This window comes from Crotalus tigris, unplaced genomic scaffold, assembly GCF_016545835.1.
Source record: "Crotalus tigris isolate CLP2741 ecotype Arizona unplaced genomic scaffold, ASM1654583v1 scf7180000024506.7606697, whole genome shotgun sequence".
NCBI classification, from domain to species: domain Eukaryota; kingdom Metazoa; phylum Chordata; class Lepidosauria; order Squamata; family Viperidae; genus Crotalus; species Crotalus tigris.
In genome coordinates, this window is record NW_024100678.1 from 178252 (window position 1) to 201591 (window position 23340).

The 23340-nt window shown below is 36.5% G+C and overlaps 1 protein-coding gene across 1 annotated transcript in view; it reads right to left on the reverse strand.

Moving 5' to 3' along the window:
• SERINC5 (serine incorporator 5) overlaps positions 1–23340 on the reverse strand; it is a 42838-nt gene that overhangs the window by 16654 nt on the left and 2844 nt on the right. Inside the window, exons 2-4 of the mRNA XM_039333714.1 lie at positions 9821–9988; positions 6343–6521; positions 6068–6150 (exon numbers count right to left, since the gene is read on the reverse strand). Of these exons, the coding sequence (XP_039189648.1) occupies positions 6068–6150; positions 6343–6521; positions 9821–9988 (430 nt within the window). The remainder of the gene's footprint in view (positions 1–6067; positions 6151–6342; positions 6522–9820; positions 9989–23340) is intronic.

Below are 23340 nucleotides of genomic sequence, written 5' to 3' on the forward strand. Positions count from 1 at the left end.
AGTGCAAAAGTTGGCTTGAAACTCAACATTAAGAAAACCAAAATCATGGCATCCGGCCCTCTCAATTCCTGGCAAATAGATGGGGAAGAAATGGAGGTAGTGACAGATTTTATTTTTCTGGGCTCCAAGATCACCTCAGATGGGGACTGCAGCCAAGAAATTAAAAGACGCTCCTGGGGAGGAAAGCTATGGCAAATCTAGACAGCATTCTAAAAAGCAGAGACATCACCCTGCCAACAAAAGTGCGTATAGTCCAGGCCATGGTTTTCCCAGTTGCAATGTATGGCTGTGAAAGTTGGACCATAAGAAAGGCTGAGCGCAAAAGAATTGAGGCCTTTGAACTGTGGTGCTGGAGAAGACTCCTGCGAGTCCCTTGGACTGCAAGGCGTTCAAACCGGTCGGTCCTAGAAGAGATCAACCCCGACTGCTCTTTAGAAGGCCAGATCCTGAAGTTGAAACTCAAGTACTTTGGCCACCTAATGAGAAGGAAGGATTCACTGGAGAAGAGCCTAATGCTGGGAAAGATTGAGGGCAATAGAAGAAGGGGACGACAGAGAATGAGATGGCTGGATGGAGTCACTGAAGCAGTAGGTGTGAATTTAAATGGACTCCAGAAGATGGTAGAGGACAGGAAGGCCTGGAGGAACGTTGTCCATGGGGTCGCGATGGGTCGGACACGACTTCGCAATTAACAACAACAAGGAGGATACTCTTTACATACATTCACCAGATAAATATATATATATATTTGCTCAAAAATATTTCACAAAATCACGCTCCTTTCTAGCAACTACTTCTATTATTATGGACTGAAATTATTACTCAGTATTGAGAAACACAGGGTAATAATTATTATTATTAAATTTTAAAAACAGGTTCCCATTATATAATGCATGAATATTAAAAACTAAAGACTGCACACATAACATTAAAGGACTACGTCTATGGAGATTTTCAGTCATCCAGGTCATAGTTATCCCAAAGATGCTTTTTCACGAGGCAACTGGACTTTGTTTTTCCTTGAAGATGTTCCGCTTCTCATCCAAGAAGCTGAAGAATCAAAAGGTCTTCAAAGAAAAACAAGAAAGTTCAGTTGTCTCATGAAAAAGCATCTTTGGGATAACATCAAAGGAATACACAGGCACACACACACACACACACACACACACACACACACACACACAAAAAGACACCTATAGCAAATTAAATTATTTTGCAAAACTGCAGAAAATTAAAAAAAATACTTTAGGCAATTTATACTTAAAACAAACGGTTAAAAAAATACATGAGTCCTAAAAAGTCTTTATATAAATACATTTCAAATTATAGCGTAGGATTAAAATTTGATAAATTTTCCAACATATAGCGACTGCCATCCAAACAACAGAAATAAAGCATTTATTGTTTTATGAAACCCTCAAATCATCCTGTATATATTTCTATCTTCATAATGAATGTCTACTCTCATAGTTTATTCACAGGGGAAAAAAGAGAAACAGACAATCTGTAATAGCCTTCTTTTTTGCCTCTAAGATATTTTGGGTTTGGGCCACACTGGCAGAGAATTATTGGAGGTTGCCTTCAATATATTTGGACAGACCAAGTACTGGAAAGCTACTCTACAATTAAAGCAGCTCCTGTTCACAGATAAAATTTGCATCAGCTATTGGCAATGCACATTATGTCACACCCGAAAAGAATTCAAGAAGTGCCAGTACAATTACAGAAGCAACTGAATGCAGGGAGTGGTTATACTGCTGGTTGCATTTAGCTAGAGGACATTATGACCTATAATTTTAGATAAACAAGAGAAAGCTTTCTGCAGTGAGTATTCATAATGAAGGCTGATATTTTATGCTATGCTAGTATCGGGCTTGCTCTCCAGATGCTGGGCAATGAATTGAATGAGTAAAGGAATGAACTAGTTAATTCGGTGTTCAAAGAGCTACAAGTCTCAGATTTGAAAAAAGCTGCTCTTTTTGAAGAAATGCCTTAGTACGAGGATAATATCTTGCAACTTCTGTCAGTTATTCAGCTTAAAAGTGGAAATGGTTTGAAAAAGGTTTCTGATCATAAATATCATGTTAAATGGATTAAAAAACACTGTCAAATGTAGTATGTCACTCAGGGTCACTATTTGTGAATTGAGTGGCTATACAAATTTGATAAATAAAATTCAAAAATCAAGATTGTGCTGCACATGTCCTTGAGCACTCTATTTTCTTTTTCCTCCAGAGTTTGGACTCTGCCATCTTCAAGCATTTGTGACTAACAAATTGCCTTTATTAATTGGAACTGTTATCAGATATTACTACCGAGAAAGATTATTTTAGTAATAAAATGGAAGCTCTGCAAGAAATCTCATTTTGCATAGTAAATGTAATCAAACTGAAGGCTAATTAAACTGCAGGAACGTTTAAGTGCAGTGGCTGCTGGCCTACCCCAATAGAAGAGCAAATGCAGTTTGCTTCAACTGTTATACATCAGGAACTAATTGAAAGTTTAATTTCTGCAAGCTATATAGTTCAGCTACACAATGAGCATTGTGGTAACATTTGAGGAACATCTGAACTTTAAAATACTCTTTCCCAGACAGAGAAGCTGTGGTGACTGCAGCTTCCTTGCTAAGGTAGGGCACATTTTTGGAAAGGGGAAAGAATTTAAGCTGAGAAAGATCAACTTTCCCTTCAACATTCTTTGCCTTATCTTCCTTCTGCAACATCTTCTTTTCTGCCTCTCCTTCACTCCCCATGTCTTTCCCAATGCAAACAAGAAGCTGGCTTTTAATTTCTTGCACAGTTGGCCTTTTATTGTACAGCCTCATTTGAATTGTGCAAGATTTGTTATCGAAAAACAATTTAGAAACAAAAAGTGATGTGCTATTGTAGAAGAGTTATTTTAAACTAAGAACTGCTTAATTAGGTAAGACAAAATTATGAAATAAAAGAGAGCTTTACATCTGCTTTGTTTTCTTGAGTTTGTGGACAATGCTACACTGTATTGTTAACTACAGCATCCAGCATTTTCTGGGGTGTTTGGCCCATAATAAAGTATGAGGCTATATTTCTGCAGCTGGAATTATTTATATTCATCAGATTTATATTTCCACATTTAACATGCTTAAGAAGAAGCACTATCATCTGAACCATTATCTGGAGGAGGAGGAAGATTAATTTACTGTGTGCTCTCAGACTTTAATAATGTTTCTACATAGCTATTTTTCATGGTCTAAACAACAAAGTACAATCCAAACAGTATACACAATCAACATAGATCTGTAAAATTCTTGTATCTGAGTCTTTCACAATTACTTTCTAACTAAAATGAGCTGAACATGGGGAAACAGCTGCACAACATCTGCAAAAATAACAACACACCATTAAAAAATAACAATCATCTCTTGAGGTATTAACTAGAGTAATCCAGCAAGATGAACAGATTCAAGGTTTGGAGATCAAGAAAGAGACATTTAAAATACAAGCCTTTGCAGATGATTTAGTTTTTATAATTGAAGAACCATTGAAGAACCATTACAATCAGGGACAAGACTGATGGAAACACTGAGTAGATATGGGGAAATAGCAGGTTTAAAGATAAATAAATAAAAAACTAAAATGCTCATCAAAAATATGACTAAAATACAGAAAAATGAATTGGTTGACAGAATAGGTGTTCAAATCACAAATAAAATTAGATATTTAGGGATATAATTGACTGCCAGGTGTGCTACACTTAAAAGGGATAACTATGATAAGTTAATAGAACAGATTCAAAAAGACTTTGATATTTGGAATAACCTACAGCTCTCTCTTATGGGCAGAATTGCGGTGATTAAAATGAATGTGTTGCCAAAAATCTTATTCTTGTTCCAATGTATACCTATAAAATTAGACAAGAAATTTTTTCAAAATTTGAATAAAATGATGTGTAAATTCATCTGGCAAGGAAAAAGAGCAAGGATTAAATTATAATTATTGCAGGACTCAAAGGAAAGGGGGGGATTTGGTCTTCCAGACTTGGAGAAATATTACCAGGCTACAGCATTAATATGGGTAAGAGATTGGATATTACCAAAGAACAGGAGACTATTATGTCTGGAGGGCCATGACCTACAAATAGGATGGCATGCCATATTATGGGATCATAAAGTACATAAATATTTTCGAAGACACTATATTAGGCAAGCTCTTATTGATGTATGGACAAAAATTTGGCAACCAAATTATACCCAAGTATCTAGTTGAATCTCACCGTTAGAAATATATGTACACCCAAAATTTACCCAATTAGACAAGACCATAACATATAAAAACATCTTAGATGAAAGAGGGGAATTGAAATCCAGGAAAACCCTCCAGGATGAAGGGATAGAATTAGAATGCTGGGCATACCTGCAACTGCAGGCGAGATATCAGAAAGATAAAAAAGAGTTAGGCATTAAATTAGAACCAATAGAATTGGATAAAATAATATTGGGGTTGGAGGATAAAATGATTAAAAAATTATACCACTATTTGTTAGATCAGGCAATGTATGAGAAACAAGTAAAAGTGACTATGTTGAATTAGAGCAAGGACTTTGGTCTTAATTTTGATCTGCACATCTGGCAAGAACTATGGGCAAGAAACAAGAAGCTTACTTTGGCCACCTCTTACAAAGAGAACCTCTACAAAATGTTTTATAGATGGCATTTCCCACCCACAAGATTGGCTAAAATGTGTACCAATGTCTCCCCTAAATGTTGGAAATGTAATCTGACAAGTGGAACATACTATCATATGTGGTGGGAATGCACACGAGCTTGTGATTTTTGGAACAGGATTAAAGTATGGTTGGAAGAAATATTAGAGTGAGTGGTAGAACCAAAACCAGAACTCTTTCTATAAGGTTTAACTACGCAAAAGCATGACAAAGGTGTACTTTATTTAATGTTACACATTTTAACGGCTTCCAGACTGGTTTTTGTCAAAATTGGAGGAATAAGGGAACTCCAACGGAAGAAGAGATCCTGCATAAAATTTTATCATGCATAAAATTTTATCATGTGCTGAGATGGACAGGCTTACAATGATTATGAAAGACAAGACAGAACACGAATACTTCGAAATCTGGGACAAATTTTACCGTTGATTTGAATTAAGGAGAACTGCTCGGACTTCAAAGTAATGTTAGAATGAAAAGATATATATAACTGTACATATAATTGTATATATAATTGTATTGTATAGAAGGATGAGGCTTATATAGAGGTTAAGAATGATGTATTAAGTTTTTGTACCATGAGAAACAAGCTGTTAGGAAAATTCATTCTGGAATGTCATGTTTGTCCATTCTTGTTTTAATTGTATTATGAATAAAAAATTTAAAAAAATAACAATTCCAAGGCAGTTTTTGTATAACTTTAACTGTACATAATAGTGTGCAAGTTTGATTTAATCTACATCCTTCTACAATCCTATCACCCCTATGCTATGTCTTTGTCTAGAGTACAGATGCCCACTTCTGTTCATTTTTCCAGAAAGAAACCGGACTGGTATAAAAAGGCACCATTCTATGGCTGTTTCTCTCAACAGCTACAATGGTTGTGAAAGACTGAATTTGTATCGAATGTAGCATACCTGTATGGCCTGTTAAACACGTATCCTTTGGTAAGCTGTAGCTCACTTTTATCTGCTGCATATAGTAGCTAGACTGAAGTACCATTTTAGTTAGGGTAAAGTAGAGAGGGAGGAGAAAAAGGGGAAAGCAGGTTGGTTATGTACAAGCAAATTATATGTGAGATAGATTATGAGTACCTTATCAATTAACAACAACAACAATAACAATATGTTAGTTGTATGTTGGTAGAAGTTTTCTGAGATTGCCTAAATCTTTTGATGTATGTGAATGAGGCAATCTCTTGCTTAGTAGCGCTGTTAAAAATTTGGATTTTCCAAAACTGTCACTTTTACAAGTGCCAAAGAACACTTCCAGCTCTTTTCCTACAATATATCACCTGTAAAATGATACTTGTATATATTCAACCATAGAGAAAAACACACAACAGTTCTTTTTTAAAAATGTCTACCTTTAAGAAAGGTATCCTGATCTGGAATGAAAAAGGCTCCTGAGCACATTGCTGCCAAGATGAGAAGTTTAATAAACCAAAATCTGGAAAAGAAAAAAAAATAGGAAAAGAAAAAAAGAAAAATAGAATTACTTTAATATCTGACCAAAGGAAAAAATGTGGACAATAGATATAAGTAAGAGATAAACTATGTCATTACGTTGGTGAAGAAATGCAATTGTTTATAGTACTGAGTACCCAGTCAAAACTTTAATGAAAAAATCCATCTAGCTTACCCATTGTGGATGTAGGCACGACAGCTTTTGCTATTGTTGATTTTAATTGTGAGCAAAAAGATGATAAAAAAGAAACACGCCATTCCAAAACATACTCGATAAACTGCAGAGTAGCCCACCAGCTTCTCACAGGAGTCACCTGCTTGAATATGTTGACATATTGTTTCATAAAAATAAATCTGAAATGAACAATGAAGTACTGTAGATAAGATGCATGTTAACTGTGTATGATGACAACTGTATTAAGCAGTTTGGAGATAACTGTTACTTTCAAATTAATCAAGTCATCTTTATTTTATTTATATACAAAATTTAGAAACCATGCTGCTTCTTCATTTGCATTTCCTACCAATTCATTTCTGATTCATTCAACATGCTTTTTCATCAGCAATTGTGTAGTTTGCACAACAGCACGGGAAAACAGGAAGGCAAAACATATCTTTTGGGGTTCAAGTTGCCAACCTCTGCTGTGCAGGTGGTCCTTGTTTAACAGCCACTCCTTCAGTGATGGTTTGGATTTACAATGTGCTGAATGGGTGCAACTTATGACCGGTCCTCAAAGTTCTGGCTGTTGCAGTGCAATCACATGATGTTCATCATTTAACAACCCACACTTAATTACAGGAACCAGGAACTGGGAGAAATGCTTTTGCTAAGTGGCATAGTTATATGATGATGTGCTTTGCAACTGCATTCTTCAGCAATAGAAATTCCAGTCCCAATTACTTTTGTTAATTAAGGACTAGTTGCAAAGCATTATTTCTTGATGTTCTTTGAATGCTTAGAAGCTTTTTAAAACATTGCAGAAGTAAAACAGCAGAAAAGTGGGAAAATTCCAGCCCTCTCCTCATTTGCTTAAATATTTGCTTTTGAGGCCATACTTTATTGCACAGAAAAAGATCAACAAGTAACCCATTTTGGCTCAAGCTCACCACACAATTTTCAGCTACACCCAGAAATCATCTTAAAAGCATATTTCTATGTCCTTGGTTACATCCTAGGGCCGTGCCTCCTATGAAAATTTGTACCTACCCTCTCACAAATGGAACGGTCTATAAATAGATGCACTGACATATAAATATGCAGATATACATTCACCCACACCCATTTACAGTTAAATAAAAACTTCTCTATATCCTCATAGGTATGGAGTTCTGAAAGTAGCAACCAAATTGAACATTAATGTAGCTCGGTTTTTTCCTTCCCTTTCTTTTTTGGCTATAGACAACCATTCCAAGTTCAAAACATTTTTCCATGTTTAAACTCAGTTTGCAGAAAAACCTGAGAGGGTCTAGAGAAAAATAACGTAGAACATAAATTTAACTTAAACTAAGAAAATATAGAAGCTGTTATACAGAGTTCATGATAGAATGAAATGAAATGTTCTAAAACGGAAGTACTTTACTACTTAGTTTTTTTTTATATACGACAGCAGATGCAAATTTTGACTCCACCTCCTCCCTCCCCCAATGAAAAAGGAGTTCTGTGAGCAGAAAGCCAGCACAACAAATTGTAATGGTTAATCATAATGTGTTAAATGAGGGTGAGAGAACACATTCAATCATGAGGCTCAATGGGTAAGTTTAGACCAGTGTTTCTGAAACTTAACAATCTGAAGATATATTGACTTTAACTTCCAGAATTCCTCAGTCACCATGCTTTATTAAAGAGAGAAACAAAATTATGGGTACTTTAATTCACAATTATCAAAATTATGTGTGCCTCTCATAGGCCAAATGATTTCATGGTAAGTCTTAAAGTAATTACAACATTAAAGAACATAATGAAGAAAATTTTAAGGGATGAACATTTTAAAAAGACTGGATGGAAAGGCAAAGTCTAGATGCATTTCCACTTATCTTAGCTAATGTTAGCAACTTATGAATTTGAGAAAGTACGCCGCTCCAAACTGTTTTAATAATGTCTGGAAACATTTTTTTCAGCATAATAAACCAGGAACATAGCTAATGCTTTACTTTTTTCAGATATAGAATCATACCACGGTAATACTGCATTTAATTGATCAGGAGTAAAATTCTTTTTCCTGCCAAAACTCAGTTCTCTCATGAGTAGGACAAAGGAGAAGACTGAAACCTATTTTAGCTTATTCTGCACTTGCCCCTACCATTCACACACCCTTCTTTGCTTAAACTCTCTGCCCAATAAGCCACCAGGAAGACTTGCCAGAGGTGTTTTGAAAATCCTGGCTACATACAGCCTCTAATGCTGCAAAGTGTACTTCTCAGCACTAAACTGAGAAAATATATTAACTATAAAAATATATTATTAAATGTTCTCCCCCCACCCCGAGTGCTGGGTATGAAGCATATGAAGACAGCAGTAAACCAAACATTCAAAATCAACACAGTAAAATTATAAAAAAAGACAAGCACTAGCAAGCTATGCTACTCATCATGAGAAATCAATAGCACACTGCTTCACCAGCAACATTTACAGACAAGACTGTTTGAACAGTCTGGTCAACTTGGCTCACATTTTTTAACAGAAAAATGCGGCAATTTTAATAGATACTGACTGTAGGAAAATCTAAGGCCATACAAATCTTTGAACATTCACTTCCCCGTAGCTAAGGCAGAACCCTCCTACAGGGACCTGGTGGAGGATTGAGGCAGATGGTGTAGCATTTGTGGTCAGTTGTAAAGGTGAACAACTGCAGGAAGGGGGTGGGAGGAATTACAGTGGCTATAACCTTGGAACTGGGACATAAGTAGCTTGGGGGCGGGGTGACTGCCATAATGTTGACCAGTTGCTAAGGAACTGTTTGTAAGATGAGGACTATCTGTACTGATGTTATTTTAATTGTTGATTGGGAGCGGATTGGGACTTTGATATAAGATGGGCAACTATATAAATGTTTTAAATAAATAAAGCAATAGAGCTTGACTTGAAGAAGACTACTTCAAAAAATAATTAGCTGAGTAGAAACTAAATTACTACAATCTTAGAGGAATGGAAAACAGGCAAGAGTTCCAAAAAAGGATTAATTTGCATCCTCTCATTCAAAGCAGCTAAGTGCTCAAATTTCAGAGAGTAATAATTTTTTGTCTGAGGAAATAGTTATCCAGTGTATGGCTCTTCCTACTCTTCAACTTTCAAAGTGAAACACAGGATGAAACATTTGGCACTGCTGAACCACACACAGTTTGGGGTCTTTCAAAATGTTTGAAACAGTTTATTATAATTGCATATGAATATATGTTCACACACACACACACACACACACACACACACACACACACACACATACACACACACCTATGTTGTAAATGCTAAAGTATGACAAATTATGAGAACAGTCCAGTATCCATCATTACGCTTTCCAAAATTTTACAAAAGTCTAATATAATGTGCTTTATTCTGTAAATTTCAAAAATATCTTCTTTTCATTAAAGAAATTATTCTAGCATCTCTCCCTTTTTTCTCCTTGGATCCCCAAGAATTAAATGCTTTTACTTACATGTTCTTTCATTTGTTTTGCTACAGTTTCTGACATCATGATGCAACAGATGAGAGCCACCAAGATGAAGTACAAGGCATACATAAAGCGGGTGCTGGTTGATTGTTTTATCTTTGGGCAACAACGGCAGCAGAGGGAACATGCAGCAGTACCACAGCAACAGGCCAACTATAGAAGTAAAAAATAAAGGAAAAACATAATTTTATTTTGACATGGCAAAATAACAGCAAAATCTGTTCCACCTCCCAATATATCCATTTGTAACTTCTATTTATTCATTGTTTTATTTCTCTTCTCTTATTTTCGTTTCCCTTTTCTCAAAAACCGTTAATAAAAATATCCTGAGAATTAAAAATTGTAATGTTTTGGTATCTTTTTTGGTGAAAGAAAACCCTAAATGAACATTTTTTTTTAAAAAATAGAATGTCTTAGAAGGGCAAACAGTATATTTATATATGGGCTCATAATACCATCCAAATTGTTACATTTTATTAAAATAGTATAGTTCTATATCAGGCTGAGATAGAATTACAAACTTGTATTCTTGTTTTGACCCATCTTTGGCTATATAAAGTTTGTTTTTGGAATTACAGACTATATTGTTGAGACATTGGAAAGAGAGCAGAGAAAAGCAACAAAGATGATTAGGTGGCTAAAACATATGAAGAGCGGTTGCAGGAATTGGGTATGTCTAGTCTTGTGAAAAGAAGAACTAGGGGTGACATAATAGCGGTGTTTCAATATCTGAAAGGCTGACACAAAGAAGAGGGGGTCAACCTCTTCTCCAAAGCACCTGAAGGCAAGACAAGAAACAATGAATGGAAACTAATCAAGGAGAGAAGCAACCTAGAACTAAGGAGAAATTTTCTAATGGTGAGAACAATTAATCAGTGGAATGGTTTGCTTTAAGAAGTTGTGGGTGCTCCATCACTGGAGGCTTATAAGAAGAAATTGGATAGCCATTTGTCTAGAATGGTATAGGGCAGTGGTGGTGAACCTATGGCACGCGTACCAGAGGTGGCACTCGGAGCCCTCTCTGTGGACACGCGAGCTGTTGCCCCAGCCCTGCCTCCCCCCACAACCCCCTCCTCGCCAGCAGCCTGCCTGAAGGAAAGTCTCCTCCAGGTGTGGCCCACGTGGAGCAGTGCAGCCAAGCACATGGCAGCCGGGCAACAGGGGCAAGACTCCGCACTCGTGCCCCATATGCAGATGATGGTATGGGGTTCGGGTGGAGGGCGTGGCCACCATAGCGCTGCAAAGCTGCAATATGTGGTGAGTGGCCCTGCGGGGGCGGAGTACGGGGCAAAGCAGGGGTGGGCCGGGGCGGTTTTGGGGTACTCGGCCTCTAAAAGGTTCGCCATCACTGGTATAGGGTCTCCTGCTTGAGCAGAGGGTTTGACTAGACCACCTCCAAAGACCCTTCCAACTCTGTTATTCTATGTTGTATTTTGGATGGTAAGTCAGATCTGACCCATAGGCTATAAGTTGCCAACCCGTGCTTTAATAAATTCTCACTTCCAGCACAATGCTAGTCAACAGAGTTTTCCCAAGAAATGTAAATTACATCCCGAGAACTTAGTAAGGGCTCCTTCTGAGTGTCTTGCCCTGCCCACTATGCAGACTGTGCTAGCCCTTATCTAATCTAAGCAGCATTTCTAAGGACCAGATGGATTACATCCCAGGTTCGGAAGGACCTGGCAGTCATGATCTCGGAAGTACTAAACAAAATCTTTCAAAGCTCCTGGCACAAGGGGGAATTACCAAGGATTGGAAGAGTTGATGTGGTTCCAAACTACAAAAACGGGGGAAAAGTGGATCTGGGAAACTACAGATCAATCAGCCTGAAATTAATATCTGGGAAAATATTGGAAAATATAATCAAGCACACATTTGTGAGTACCTAGAAACGAACAAGACAATTACTAGAAGCCAAATCATGCCAGACAAAACTTATTGCCTTCTTTGACAGTGACTAAATAACTGGATACAGGAAATGCTGTGGACATAATTTATTTAGACTTCAGTAAGGCATCTGACAAAGTAGATTACAGTTTACTTCTTGGTATGACAGAACAATGTGGGAAAGACAGTCCCACCACCAGATGGATTTGCAATTGCCTGACCAACCACACTCAGCAGGTAGTTCTCAATGGAACTACATCGTTACCATGATGTAAAAAAGATGTTGAGACTCTAGAAAGAGTACAGAGAAGAGCAACAAAGATGATTAGGGGACTGGAGGCTAAAACATATAAGGAATGGTTGCTGGAATTAGGTATATCTAGTTTAATGAAGAGAAGGACGAGGAGTGACATGATAGCAGTGTTCCAATATCTCAGGGGCTGCCACAAAGAAGAGGGAGTCAAGCTATTCTCCAAGGCGCCTGAAGGCAGGACAAGAAGCAATGGATGGAAACTAATCAAGGAGAGAAGCAACCTAGAACTAAGGAGTAACTTCCTGACAGTTAGAACAATTAACCAATGGAACAACCTGCCTCCAGAAGCAGTGAATGCTCCAACACTGGAAGTTTTTAAGAAGAGACTGGACAGCCATTTGTCTGAAATGGTATAGGGTTTCCTGCCTAAGCAGGAGGTTGGACTAGATGACCTCCAAGGTCCCTTCCAACTTTTTATTATTGTTGTTGTTGTTATCATCTATATAGATGGAAGCATGAAGTGGGGTACCTCGAAGTTCTGTCTCAAGTACCTTAGGTTCTGTCTTCAACATCTTCATATATCATCTAGGTGAGGGTATAGAAGTAGAACTCACTAAATTTGCAAGTGACACCAAGTTGGGAGGAATACCGTATATGCCGGCATATAAGGCGACTTCCGCGAGCGCTAAAATCGGCGCCAAAGACGGGGGTCGTCTTCTACGCCGAGTTGTCTTATATGCCAGAAATACTGGTAGTTTCCAGCGTATAAGATGACGTTCTAGGAATGCGGCTCGGCGATAAAGACGGGGGTCGTCTTATACGCCGGGTCGCCTTGTATGCCGGCATTTACGGTAGCTAAAATTTTATAAGAAGATTCAGAAGAATCTTGACAGACATGAACACTGTGATTTATTCAAAAAAATGCAACTCAGTAATGAGAAAAATAAAATCCAATAATAGGCAGGAAAAACCAAACGCACAGGTATAGAATAGCTCACAATAGCAACTGTGAGAGGGTTCTAGAGGACCATAACTTACATATGAACCAGCAGTGTGCTGCAGTTGCCAAAAAAGCTAATGCAGTCCTGGGTTGGATCAACAGCAGAATAACATCTAGATCACAAGAAGTTATAATACCACTTTATACTGCACTAGTGAGGTCACATTTCAAATACTATAGTTCTGGTTGCCGTAATATAAAAAAGATGCTGAGACCCTGGAAAGCATTTAGAGAAGAGTAACAAAGATGATAAGAGGTCTGGAGCTAAATCATATGATCAATGATTGAGGAAATAGGTATAATCTAACAAAGAGAAGAACTTGAGGGGTTGCCACAAAGAAGAGGGGGTTGACCTATTCTCCAAAGCACTTGAGGGCAGGACAAGAAGTAACAGATGGAAGATTAAAGAGAGATCCAACTTAGAACTGATGAGATATTTCCCAATAGTGAGAACAATTAATCAGTGGAATCGTTTGCCTCGAAAAGCTGTGAGTGCTCTATCACTGGAGGTTTTCAAGAACAGACTTGACAGCCATTTGCCCAGACTGGTATAGAGCAGGCATGTCAAACTTGCGACTTTTCCCCCATTGCCGGCAATGGGGTGGGCGTGGTTTCAGTATGATGCATCCAGCCCGCGGGCCGGCAGTTTAACATGCCTGGTATAGAGTCTCCTGCTTGACAGGGAGTTGGACTAAAAGACCTCCAAGGTCCCTCCCAACCCTATTCTATGTGCTATCTTTTTCATCCTGTCTCCCAAGGTCTTTCTCACATACCATTACAGAAATAGTAAATTAGTTACCTCCTGGGCTAAGTTATGCTTTGCTCATCCCCTTAGCAACTTTTGCAGCTTCTCAGACTCTCTGTACAAGAAAAGAGGACAGAAATCCACCTAGTCTGCTATTTGTAGGGAGAACTGGCAATAGTCAAGAAAGAAAAAAAATACATTCCTGAGGTGGGATGGTAGTAATTTTCACCTGCCTATGAATGAATTGGAAGTGAAAAATAATTGTTTTAATAACTTCTAGAAAAGTCAGAATTTGTTATGGTGCAAAAGTTCTTCTAATGTGTTTAATAAAAATAAAATTATTTTCACAGTGCTCCTTGCATGAAGTCCTTTATAGACTTCTGCTACCTCCTACCACATCATAGAAAGGCAAAACACTTAGTTTCAGTCTATTAATTCCATCCTCTATCTGACAATGCTATAGGCTAAGGCTTTATTTGTGTAAATGCTGCTTTGTATTTATGACTCAGAAAATTCCATCAAGGTTTTGACTATTGTATCATATAAAAGTCAGTTTGCCCTTTCTGCTAAACATCTAAAACCAAGCAGCAATTGATTAATTACCCTTTTGAATGTTTTTTTTTTCACTGCAGTATATAGTATTATGTTTTTTAACAGGTAAACATGAAAAATAGTACTCTTAAATTGTTCATGTAAATAACTTCACATCTCACTTGGCACCCAGTAGAGTAGTGATAAAATCCTGGGCAAGATGAACCACAGCAATAGAGTTGTGTATTTTTGGCTCAACATAACATATGAATCCATACTGAGTGAGAGAAACACAATCTACATAACCAGTGGCACAGGAGAGGCAAACTGGATATTAAAATACAGATTAAGAAGAAAGTCACACCCTACAATCTTTTTTTCTTAAATGCCTACAGAAACTGGGATTCTGCTCCCGGGTTTCTCAACCACTCTTTCAAGAGCAGGTTATTGCAAGTTTTGCTGAAGCTGAATAAATTCTTGTCTGCTGAAAAATCTGAACCTTGATTTGCTAATCCACAGTTTGCTACTTGTAATCTGTATTGATTCAACCTCTTTTTTTTCTTATTAAAGCTGAATCTTTCAGGTTGTTTCAATATCTAAATATTAAATAGACATTTCTTTTATAAAACATTATTTTCAAAAAAAAAACAAAACTCACATGTGGGAGCTACACCTGCTAAAGTATGATTTAACTACCTGCAAACTTGCCTCTCATATGCACAAAGGCAATCTTGTAATGATCTCACACTCATACGCATGTGTGCACACTAATATATACAATGTTGTACAATGTGCACACAATGTTGACTAGGAGAAATGTAAATCTTAAATATTTTTTCTCAAGCAAAAGAAACTAAACTATACAGCAAGCATATAGCAATTTAAGTCTGTTTTATTTGTACTAGAATGAACAGATATGGTTTCTTTTCTGTCATCCCATCTTACATTTTCAGTGAAGAATAAAAATACTGTTTTTTTCACATCACTGGTAGCAAAAACAATACAATACCTTGTAGCCTTTTTCTATCCCAAATGCATCTCTGCTAATTTAGTGTTCAATGAGAGTTTATGGAATCTTGCCTATATAGTATTGTACTATGTACTGTATGTCTGCTCATGAAGAAAGGATACACTACTCAAGGTTGATCAGAGGCTTTCAAAAAGAAAAGGCTGTAAAATAAAGCAATATTTCTCACCTCTAGAATATCAGAACAAGGGGAGAACAGACTGCTCTCTTCTCTCATAATAGAAAGCTGGTTTACTGCTTTCAAATATTGATATTTATTCATCAGTTGAGCCAAGACATTTATCCACATTTTAATTAAGGTAAATTTAAGCAAGACCCTTATGTAGCAAAAGACACACTTCTTTTTGGGCTCCATTTCTAACTGCATACATTACTTTCTAATGAATACTAACTTGTCCAGTTGTTTTTCAAAGAAGCACTAAAGCCAGGGCAAAGTATGAGCTGCTCTAGAAGCATCTGCTTATCCTGTTGCTTTAGCAACACTCATTCTTTTGGATTGTGACTTTCAATATATGAAAATTACAAAAATAAACGAGACATCAAAAATGGAAATAATATAGTAGATAGGCGAAAATTAATAGAGTAATAAAATAACCATCTGAAGATGTCTGACATTCCTTAAGGAGGCATTATGGTTGTATTCTTGTATAACAGTGTTTCCCAAACTTGACAATTTTAAGGCATGTGGACTTCAACTCCCAGAATTCCACAGCCAGCGTTGCTGGCTGTGGAATTCTGGGAGTTGAAGTCCTCATGCCTTAAAATTGTCAAGTTTGGGAAACACTGTTGTATAAAAACAGAGTTAGAAAACACAATTTTTGTTAACATCAGAAGTAAAAAAACAACTCTGAACTCCATAGAGAGGAATGTACATATAACAGTCTAAAATATGAGGTTTCAGATTAAAATAAAACAAAATCAAAAGCTAGTTTAGGTTTACATATGAAGCATAACTATTTAAAACATGTTCAAATGATGAATTCAGAAACATTTAAAATTCTTTCCTTACTGGGTTTCTTTTTTTAAACATAAGCATGTATGTCAACTCAAAATTAAATTCCACTAATTCAGTGTGTCTTTATTCAATATAAGATTGGCGTATTACTATGAAAATCCATTAAATAATTGAGCCCACACACAGTGCTAAGCTATGATATGCCCAACAGCCTAAAAATTAAGCAAATCAATAAAACATGCTTCAGCTACTAAACAAATTAAATATATGCTGAATGCTTATTGTATAGATCACAATTAAATGGTTGTGACAACAGAGTAATCAGCAAACCATGCTTTATAAAGTCTGATAATCTGTATTCACATAATGTGCTAAACAAAAAAATAATTAACATTAACATTTGGTGCAATATATTGTACATAGCTAGACTGAATAGTCAATGTTGGAACACTACCTTCTGAAAAGTACACTTAATTGAACTGAAATGTGTTATATTTGTTACTTCACATTTAATGTAATTTTGTCAGTATTTCATGCTGTAAATGAGACATTGATGTATTTTTCCATGGGGTATGTACTGGAGTGAAACATGGCTTGCTGGGATGAGTCATATCTAATATAGTCCAAATCACTATGGAATGTAACGTTGTGGTTTTCTATTATTTCTGAACAATCTTGTATTAAGAATAAAATTTCCAATATATTTTGGGTATTGATATTAGGAGCAACTGATGAGATGCGTACAGTAGTTATTATTCTCAATGCCAAATTTCTGCCCCTATCCAATATGGTTGTTCTACGTTATTTTTGTTGGCAGTCTATTTGAGCACCATGCATCTCACCTCCACAAACACTTTGCTTAGAATGTTATATATTTCAGAGATGTAAATTAATTTCTGAAGGGGCCAATATATAATACAAGAAGCAGAAATCAATTAGTTGTCCAACAGCATTAAGGTATACCTACACAACTTTCACAGTCAAATTTTTGAACCAGACTAATAAATTGCTTTCACTGGATTTCCTGTCACAGCCACTATCAGATAGATACAGGATTGTTGTAGAGAGAGAAAAAACTGGAGGAGAGTGCTATATACACCACCTTCAACTCCCAGGGGAAAGGTAGAATTATAGTCAATACTTTTATCAGTCAAATAAATGAGCTGTGATCCAGAAAGTTCAAGGATTCTTTTTGTCATCCATTAAAATATAATTGTCTCCTGGCCAAATTCCTGAGAATGTCTATGTTAACTGCTTATGGCAGAGGTAGGAAACTCAGCTTTAGGTTGCATGTTGACTCCATTTCCTTTTCTAGGAACTTCCTGATTGCAATTCCTAATAAACAGTATCACCATTTTGAGACTCTAACTATACAATAAATGTAGAGTAAATCCTAATATAAATGCATGAAAAGAAAATCAGCATGTTGTAATGGTTAAGGCACCAGGGTAGAAACTGGGAGACCATGATCACTTTCTAGTCCCACTGTAGTAGTAATCCTTGATATGTATTCAGAAGACAAGACCACGAAGGGTTGGAGAAACAGTTTTATTTGCACAAAGGTTCAGAGCATTAGCATGACAAATTATGAACCCCGGGCTACTCCCAGGGCATTAGTTTTATCCCTTTTGCAATCCCAGCCCTGCCTGAGGCGTTACCCTTATCAGCTATAGCAGGAGTGGGGAAAAGGAGACGTTTATATTATTGGCTATCATACTACATTTCTCTATAAGGATATTATCTTACACCATCTGTGACTTTCAGTACCTTTCTTACAATATGTTCCGTTACAGTAAATAAGGTCACACAGCCAGCTGAGCACTTGTGCCTGGGGGGGAGGGGCTCAGCTTCTCATACATCCTCCAGCCTCCATCCTTTCCCTCATACAGATGCCTTAGTATTCTTAGATTCAAGATGTTGACAGGCATTAATTTTTGTGGATACTGTTGAGTACTTTTAAGTGCAATAGAACTAGAACCAATCTATTAGTTTCTCATAGTGATTCTTGAAGTTCTAGGCAGGCCTGGGGAGCTCTAGAGTCTATAAAATCACAATTTCCAATATTCATCACCCTTGCTAAGTAACTGAGGCTGCTAAAAGGCCAGATTCTCAATCCTATGCTAGTACAGTTTAAGGAACCCACATAGTTGCACATTATAGATTAATTTGTCAAAATCTACCAAACAAAAATTAATTTTATGATTGAGAATTACTTTAAATTTACAAGATTTTGACCAAAGGGCTACTTGGAGATTCTTTTTACAACAGGTGATCTGGCAATAGGTATATTTCTGCCTAAGTACAAGACCCTGCTTTTCTCATCACTGAACTGTATCTTGCTGGATTGGTCCCAATGTCTGTCAAGATCCTTCTGAATCTTGAATCTATCTTCCAAAGTGTTGGCAATTCCCCTAAGTTTGATGTTGTCTGCAAATTTGATGAGTTCCCATTCTATCTAGGTATAGAATAGGCACTACTTGGTTCAACAGAAGAAACTGAGAGGGATCTAGATGACCTAGTTAAAACCACTTAAGTATGAATTAGCAGTGTGCTGCAGCTACCTAAAAAGTCAATGCAATCCTGCATTAACAGAGCGATAGCCTCAGGATCATAAGAAGTGATAATACATGGTAGCTGTCTTCCAATACTTGTGGGGTTGTCACTGGAAGGAGAGGTCAACTTATTCTCCAAAGCACCTGGTGGCAGGACAAGAAGTAATGGATGGAAGCTTGTTAAAGAGAGATTCAATCTAGAATTAAAGAGAAAATTCCTGACCGTAAGAACAATTAATCAATGGAACAGCTTGCTTCCTGGAGTTCTGGGTGTCCATTACTGGAGGTCTTCAAGAAAAGATTGCACAGCCATTTGTCTGGGATGCAATAAGGTCTCCTGCTTTGGGTAGGGAGGGGTTAGACTAGAAGACCTCCAAGGCTCCTTCCAGACTTATGATTTTATGATTCTAATATAGGGATTCTATTAAAATTATAATTACGAGGACCAGTCGTAAGTCACTTTTTTCCTTCTAGATCAGTGGTTCTCAACCTGTGGGTCGGGACCCCATTTGGGGTCGAACGACCATTTCATGGGGGTCGCCAAACCACGTTGTCCACCATTTTTTTCCCTTTTCCCTAGCTGACCTACTCCCTCTTATTGGCGGCCACACCCACTTGGGGGTCACCACAACATGGGAACTGTATTATGGGGTCACGGCATTAGAAAGGTTAAGAACCACTGTTCTAGATCACCCAAAATTGGCTAGGTGTTGCTACCAAGCTAGTCAGTTTATTTATTCATAGGATCAATAAAAAAAGCAAAACAATATATACAAACTTTTAAACAACAGCCAGTCTATACTATCCAGAACCCATTTTCTTGTCAAACAGCAGCAAGCCCTAAAATATTTAACTACAATTTATTAAGATAGGAGCACTACATATTTTGAGTACTAACATCTGTCTAAACTTTTAGTTGGCTAACTTCTTAATACTACAGATTGACACTCTGCCTTTAAGCCATTCTTCTTCAACCTAGTATTTCTCCAATTTAGTCAATTCTCATGATGCCATGGAATTCTAAAACTTGTGGTGCCAGTACTTTTGGAATGCTTAACTTGGGGGAGATTTTTTTGTTTTGGTCAAGATTGGAGAAAACTATAGAGTAGTTAATTTAAGAGTATAAACAATGCTATGAACTATAGAACATAGAAAACCACAAAAATGGAGAGGACAATAAATTTTATTTGCTTTTGCAAGAATATTTCTTAAAAATTATGTGGCATGTTCAGAACTAAAAAAAGAAACTGAACTATTTCTCTTCATGTAATATAAATTTATAATAAAATTTCCTGACTAAAACTCACCACAGAAATTTTCCTCTGCAAGTTTCTGCTAAAAAAATGGCCCTTAATTTTATCAGAAAGTGTTAATTCTAATTTCTTACTAATTAAATAGGACCTCAAAGCTAGCAAGCTTATAGTTTAAAAATATGTATATCAAGGTGCAATGTAAATAAAAGTATAGTCACATAGCCAACCTTGTGTCTACATTACATGTATATACAATGAATCCTGAAAAAAATTAACTAAAGTTTTCCACTGCAGCTGCTTTATTTAAGACAGAGGTCAACTTCTAGTCTCAAGAGACGCTCTATAGAAAAGCCACATATAAAATCCTGTTTCCTGTGAAATATAAGCAAAAACAAATCACCGCTGTGCAAGTAATAGGGCAGTTATTTCTCTTTCAAAGGAGGAAAAAATATTTCTTTCTTAATCTAGGAATTCAGTTCACTCCAACTGGACAGCAGACATGTGATCTCTGTCACTGAAAATAACACCTAAAACCACATTATGGTTTGTCTGATTTAGCACAATGGCTGAATCCAATACTGGGTTATTCATGAATGTTTGGTAAACAAACCAAGCTTAGCTCAGTGTGTGTAGCCAAAAAGATGAGCTAGCTATAAATTGTTCTCTGTCATCATATGGTAGAAAAATAATGTATTTGTTATTTTTGTCAGCAAGTGGCAGTATGATAGTCACAAAACAGTTGTCAGCTTCATCACTAAATACAGCTCACAATCCAACTAGCATAAAGTAGCTGACTCAAAATGAAAAGAGTTGAACCTGGGGAGTATTTGAATGGGAGACCACAAGGAAATCATGGTTCTGTAGCAGGGGCTCCCAACCGGGGGTACTTGCACCCCCTGGGGGTGTGAGATGATATTCCAGGAGATGCAAAAAATTGGGTTTAGAAGTTTCAAAATTATAGTGTATATGCATAATTCGTTGCTGTTATTTCGAACTTTTGTAAGGGGTACGAGAATATATCAGAAGCGTTCTAGAGGCGCGGGGTATAGAAAAGGTTGGGAATCGCTGCTCTATAGGCTAGACCAGACATGTCAAACCCGCGACGTCACATGATGTTGCGCAACGTATCGGGACAGTTTTACTATTGCCAGCAATGGGGTGGGCACGGCTTCTGTGTGATGCTTCCGGCCCATAGGCCGGCAGTTTGACACCCCTGGGCTAGAGTGTGAAGTTTTTAAAAAACTGGGAAGAAGCCAATGGCAACCATTTTGATACTACTGCCTTAAAAGCTATATGTGTGTATCCATGAAGTCACTAAGAGGGATGCTTGCCTTAGCAGTTTATTTATCCTGAGTACTAACAAAAACTGTCTGTCATGACAGAGATGTTTGATCAAAAGTTTTATCTTACAAAACACGCAGTCACCCTAATTTTACATGGTTCCTGCTTTTTGTTAGCTTTTCATTCTGTTGTAAATGGTTTTAAAGATGTGCAAAAATATTTCTGTGGAATGTAAGAAAATGTTGATTGGGGGACTTCCAGATTAAGAAATGACAGACTAAAGATGGCTCTGAAATGCAGCACTGACAACCATAGCAGAATGAAAAGCCCACATGTGGATCAGCTCTTTGCAATTTCTGTTCAGACAAGGACAGACTTGAGATCACCCACAAGTGCACCAGACAGTTGCTCTTCATGAAATTGCAAAACAGTGGTCTCTGGTGAATTAGAACTTTGGGAGACATGGAACAGCCATCTATACCTTTGAAAGACCACTAAATTTACACAAGTAATTAGTAATTTTCTAATTACTTTTACAAGATCACTATCATTTTTACTAACCATTTATTGCTTGTTAGATGCTTTTCAGCTATTAGGACAAGTTTGACAGCACCAGGTAAGTTCCTTCAATCTTCAGTGAAATGAATTTTAACTGCAAGAACTTTTTAAAAAGAATTTCTATGGAGATTGTCAGTCATCCAGTTCATGGTTGGTCCAAAGGTGCTTTTCTAAAAGACAATTGTACTTTCTTGTTTGTTTTTTCATTTGAAAACATTTTGCTTCTCATCCAAATAAATAAATAAGTAAATAAAATAAAAACCACTGAACAAGAAAGTCCAGTTGCCTTTTGGAAAAGCACCTTGAAGAGACACATCAAAATGATTAAAACTTTAATTTTAGACAGTTACAAACAGACTAAGAGTACAGATAGATTTGAAATAAGATTTTGGAATTAATTATAAAGAATCCTTCCCATGGGAAAATTCTTTTGAGTTTTTTAAATAAACGCAAGATTTTGAAAACTGGACACTATAGAGAACTAAAGATTACAATTAAAAGAGAACAGAAACTACAAAAATTTGTAATGACTTACAATTACAGAAACAGGATATTTTTGATTAATGGACTAAAATATTAATTTTAATAGTCTCAACAGAGACATCTGCCTCTATGGGGAAACTGTGCCAAAATATGTTCTGGAAGAGGAACAAGTTTACTTGACAAAAATTGAGATTGAATTGAAACTGGATTTACAAATTACATGCTACAAGAATGCCATGGAAAAAGATGTGAACATAAAAAGAAACTGGTTGATTACTTAATAATTAAAAGGGATATATAAACAGTAAACTAAGAGAGTGAGATGGATAATTTTGGATTTATAAGAGGCTTGTTAAAGTTTGAAAGAATCTCATGGGAAGGGACAGAAAAAAATGAAAAAATTTTAGGTTTTATGACATTTAAATGGACTAAAGATTAAGATTAGAAGAATTAAAAGGAATGAATATAGTTTATTTGACCAAGGTTAAAATGTTATTTCTGATGACTCTAAAGGACTTTTGCTGACACCAGGACTGAAATGACATGTTTTTTGAATTGGCATAGATAAAAGATGGGATAGAGGAAGAAGAGATTATTTGTTGCATTTAAGAAGAGGTGATGCATTAGTAAAATTGTTTATAGTTGTCATAGTGAGAAATAACTTATGTATATATGACTTTTACTTCACTATATTCTTAATTTTTTCTTATTTTTTCTTTATATTTCTGCACCTTTTATTCTATTTTTTAAAGTTCATATTAATTTTTACTGTTGTAACTATGGTATAATCTTTAATAAAATTACTGTATTACCAAAAAAGAAATAAGAAATCTATTCATAGGGTTAAAACTTCAGTAGACACTCACTGGATATGAAATATACAAGGTAAAAAAATGCACACGGCTAGATTGTCAACTGGACTCCAAATTCTATAGAAACTGTTACCACACATGGTCACCAGTTGTGAGTTAAGATGCTAT